The sequence below is a fragment of the Cryptomeria japonica genome, chromosome 2, assembly GCF_030272615.1.
Source record: "Cryptomeria japonica chromosome 2, Sugi_1.0, whole genome shotgun sequence".
Taxonomy (NCBI): domain Eukaryota; kingdom Viridiplantae; phylum Streptophyta; class Pinopsida; order Cupressales; family Cupressaceae; genus Cryptomeria; species Cryptomeria japonica.
Window position 1 is genome coordinate 194,148,095 of NC_081406.1, and position 5,129 is coordinate 194,153,223.

A 5,129-nucleotide genomic window follows, 5' to 3' on the forward strand; every position below is an offset into this window, starting at 1 on the left:
TCAACTTAACAACTATATCTAAAATAGATTAAATAAATCAATCATCAATAAATATAATCAAATGATAAAATTAATTAAATAAAACAATACTCAATATATTAATTAAATCCAAAATAAAACCAATTAATTAATAAATCAAACATTAATAAATTCAATAACAATAAATCAAATATCCATTAATTAATTAATTAATTATAACTTTATTAATTATTACTCAACATTAATTAATTAATTAAATAAACATTATCCAACCATAGGATAATTAATCCAATCCATGATAAACCATACACACACACACACATAACCAACTGCACATAGATAGAATGAGATACCGACTCAAGACTGGACAACACTTACACCTGACAAGACTGACAAGGTGAACATACTAGACCATAAGTAGAGGGAAAATCAAGTCATCTCCAACAACTGCCATTGGGATTAGGACACACTCAGACCTGTGAGACCAGGGGGAGTCGATGTCCGGTACCTGCAATCTTGTATCCACCGATAAACGCAAAAGATCATATATATATATATATATATATATATATATATATATATATATATATATATATATATATATATATATATATATATATATATATATATATATATATATATATATATATATATATACACACACACAACAACATAGTAGCAGGCAAGTGAAAGAGAATCGCAACACCTTATCATGCTCGCGATGAGTTATAAGGCATCGTCCTTTCACAAAGACAATCACTCAATACAAACACATCTTATAAAATCATCATCATGAAGCAGGGTTAGTAGCATCATCATATATCATGAAATCATATAAATCACATAGGAGTCTCGAATACATATAAATCCATCAAGAAATATCACCCATCACATAAATCATCAAAAGTCATCAATATAACACATGTCCGTATAGCATCATAAATGTCTTATGCATAGAAAAAAAATCATAACCATCATCATAAGTCAAGATAAGTCTCTTGAATCATGAATCAAAATGTAAGTCTAGGAGGGACACTACAACTTTGGGATCTTATGGTCAAGAAAGTCTTGTACAACATAAATATTATATTTAGAGAAGTTAAGCTTTCTTCCATTGTTATACAATTGAGAAAGGATGAAAAGAAAGATGTGGTTTATCTACTCATAATAGTGGTTCAACTTCGACTATTATGAATTTGACCCTTGGGTCATTTCCACACATATGAATTTGATCCATAGACTTTTAAATTTGAATTGTCTTTATGAATCAGTTATCAAAGGCTGAATTATTTCAAATTGCATACAAGGATTAACATTAATTAATGTGATTTAAGATCATCAAGAAGCACTCGCATGAAAACATTATAGAACATGGATCCCTCACATGAGAACATTATAGAACATCCTAACCATATCATCTACGTGTATCATCATTCTACACAGTTTTATTCATGTTCGTTATCTTTGATCTCGATTTATCGTCATCAAAGAAAATAAATCCTTAACTAACAAGTTCCTATATAAGTGTATTTCTACACTATTCCGCATTAAATAATAGTTGTATGATAATCTAAGAAATATGTAAAAAGAATAAGGAATTGCAGTGTTCAGGGGCAGTTATAAAAAGCCCTTGCTCCTGGTCACTGGACGTGACTTTCAAATTTGTGTTCGGATGTTCCGTCAGCTGGAAAACTTCCTCTCTGTTCTCCCTCTACCGGAAGAAAACCAACATTCTGAATCATAGGAAAATCCTCAAACTTTAGAGACGGGTTTCTCTCAATATCCTGAAGAAGGGACTCAAACAACTGCGTCCACTCCTGCTCCTCCAAAATCGTGAGGCTGCCCGTAAAACACACCGAGTCGGGACAAGAAAATGCAGAGCACTTATCCGGCGCCTGCCGGATTTCTTCCCTCGCAAACTTGGCCGCCACAGCTTGAATTTGTGCGGTAGATAATGACGAGGCCGATGGAATTTCCGGCAGAGAATCGGGAAAATTAAACTTTGCTTTGCATCCTCTGAGGCAATACACAGCACAGTCATAAGCCCGAGCAGCCTGTTGAGGGGTATCATAAGATCCCAACCAAATTCTGGCTCTGGAATTGGGCACTCTCACTTCCGAAACCCATTTCCCCCATTTTCTCATTCTCACTCCCTTCAACTCTTGTGTTTTCTTCTGTAAGCTATTTCGGGGCTTCTGCTCTGCCGAGGATTTAACCATGTTTGATGGTAAAAAACTCTAAAGCTTGTGAAGATGCAAAATGTGGATAGTAAATTGATACCTGGGCCATGTGGGTACTGGTTTATATCCAAATATTAGTTGTCGGAGTCCCGCGTGGATTTTGTGTTCCAGATAATATTATAATATTTGTGGTTGAAGAGTCAGTCTGGTCAGACAGTACTATTTGTGTCGCGGCGAAAAGGGGGAGAGGCGTAGATCATGGATAATGTTACAGTTCACATCAGATTGTAGATATCTTGCATGATAATAACGTGCTAGATATGGAATGGCCCAGTGATTACTGTACATATGGCATTCACACAAGTCTATATAGCCGCTAAATGTTTTGTTAGTTCACGTCTCAATATCTCGTTTCATACCGTTGACATCCACGTGACTTAAGAAAATTGACTTTTATTATATATTTTCCTCATTTTACAATGATTTTCATGCAATGTTGTTGTAAAGGAACAGAAGCATTTCTAAAGCATAATTTAGGATAATCAAATGAAGGAAAATCAAAGTACATTCGCAATTATGAGTCGTGTCATTCGATTTTGTAGTTAGATTAGAAAATGTGAAACATGTGGATCATCTAGTTTGATGAAAAAAAATAATGAATGAGTTATCATGTGGGTTTCAATATTAATCGTTTCTAATTTGGGAATGGGAATGCTATTTGTTTATTTGGGTAATGTTTTAGATTATGTGTTTATTTGTATTTGATATTGAGTTTGTATATTAGGGTATCTTTCATGTTTATAAATTTGTCTCTTGTTCAAATGGATTTGATCTTTACGTTTTTGTGCTAACATGAATTTGGTCTTCTCTACTCTACTATTTATACTAAGACCTAAGGGTATTTAAAAATAGCTTTAGGTGATTGACAATATGTCGCAAGTGGAATAGTTTTCTTAAATTAACCTCCACAAATGTGTTCAAACTACTAGTCAACAACAAGCTTAGATTTATTTTCAAATCCCAAACTAAAGTACTTTTCTAATGCCTACTCTCTCTAATGCTTCTAGGATGAGTAGAGGTGGGTGGACAAGAGGCTATGAATTGGATGCAAATGGATGCCTTTACATATAAGCACGTGCCATCAATTGTAAACATGTAATTAGTTGGCTTAGAAAAAACATTAGAATAAATGGGAGTTGAATAAATTTGAATTTACATTTTGAAATTGTAAGGGTCAACTCCATTTGCAAGGTCAATTGTCCATCCATAAAAATAAATTAGGTCATGAAAATGATCAAATCATGGTATATTGGGATAAGTGCATCTAAAAAATATAATTAATGCATGGTTTGTGTGAATGTATACATATGTATTCACATATGAACAACGAGAAGATAAACATATGGAAATGTGTATGTGAGGATAGGCAAAGGCAAAGGGACTAAGTGCAACTTCACACAAGAATGTCCTATTTGTCAATATGTTAATGTTTTAAGACATTCTCCAAAAATAGAAACAAAACTAAATGGGAAATGGCATAAGTATGCAAATATACCCATTAGACTTATTATTTAAGACCTTTTTCCAAGGAAATGACATATTCATATTTGATCGATGGATTTATTAGCCAATAGACTTTATTTGGATGATAAATATTGTGAAAGATTCATCAATCACGTTAAATTGGTAGGATGTCAAAAAAATGTATAATGACTATTAAGAATTGAAACTAGTTGTATAAAATACTTTTATAGATTGCATGTCTTGTAAAATGTGTAGGAGCATAATTCAATTTACTATAATGGGATCATTGTGGAGATAGGACCCAATTTAACCATTCAAGGTTTTTTTTATTATTTCGCTATTCAAATGCCAAATTTGCTAAGGTCATTTTTTAGCATGAACTCCTAATATATCTATAGCTCTAAATATTATTTTTTTATTTTAGTCTTGAGGCTTTACTAAATCCCTAAAGATCATGCCCTCTTATTTCATGTGTATTGATTTGCATGCTCTTCCCTGACTATTATTTTCCCTCTTTATTGAGTAGGTGATTCTCAAGATTGCAAGTCCACACTTCAAAGTAATGTTTTCCTTTGAAGATTAGTGTGGTAGAAAACTAGTTGTGTAATATTTTTAAGTTTTTGACTTCTTTGATGGGTACATGTTCATTGAGATAAATGTAAAGCTTTTGAACCTCAAATTTATCCTTTCATCTTTGTTTTAAATTCTGAAGGTGTTAAGGGACATCAAATCCTAGATCCTAAGACACATGATCTATTCATTAAAAATGTGAGATTTTGCCAAGATCAAGAGCTCAATGAAAAGTACAAAATAGAGAGACAAAATATAGGACAAGAATAAATTGTATTCTCATCAATAGATAGATGATCAATCGATCAATAGTTGTTCATACAATGAATATGAGCCTACATATACAGGCAAGGCTATATGGATATGTGAGCACACAAACATGACATGTGGCTCAATAAGAAACAAGGGTAGGTAGAAAATAGATGTGGTAGGTAGGAGAAACAATAAAATATTTCACATGAGGTGGATCACCCACCGAAGATGGAATTATCACTCCACAATAAGTGGATATGATAAAGTAGTAACAAGATCACACCATAAAAGGTGGAAATTCTCTTACACACACTATCCCAATGTGGCACAAACATCCACATGTCTCATACCCAAACTACTATGAAATGCATGTACCTACGTAAACTTAAGTAAGGTGTAATAATATCCAACATGAATAATTATTTACACCAACAAAAAAGAATATTCACTTTGATTAAAACTCTACTAGCTTGTACTCTCACTCTCTTCCTTCTTCCTCCCCAGTGGACTTAGATGGTAGCGACTTAAAGTGTTATCTTTTTCATAAATATTATATTTTTTATATTAAGGCTTCACATTTACAAATTGAGAATGTGTCCTTCATCCCCATAATCTTCATTACCT

General features: G+C 32.9%; 1 protein-coding gene across 1 annotated transcript; it reads right to left on the bottom strand.

The window, feature by feature from the left end:
• Positions 1-1,265: 1,265 nt before the first annotated feature.
• On the bottom strand, positions 1,266-2,232 carry LOC131049842 (ethylene-responsive transcription factor ERF018). The gene has a single exon (XM_057983927.1). It carries the CDS (start codon positions 2,196-2,198, stop codon positions 1,620-1,622), a length of 579 nt encoding a protein of 192 aa, XP_057839910.1. The 5' UTR covers positions 2,199-2,232; the 3' UTR covers positions 1,266-1,619.
• Between the last annotated feature and the right edge of the window lie 2,897 nt (positions 2,233-5,129).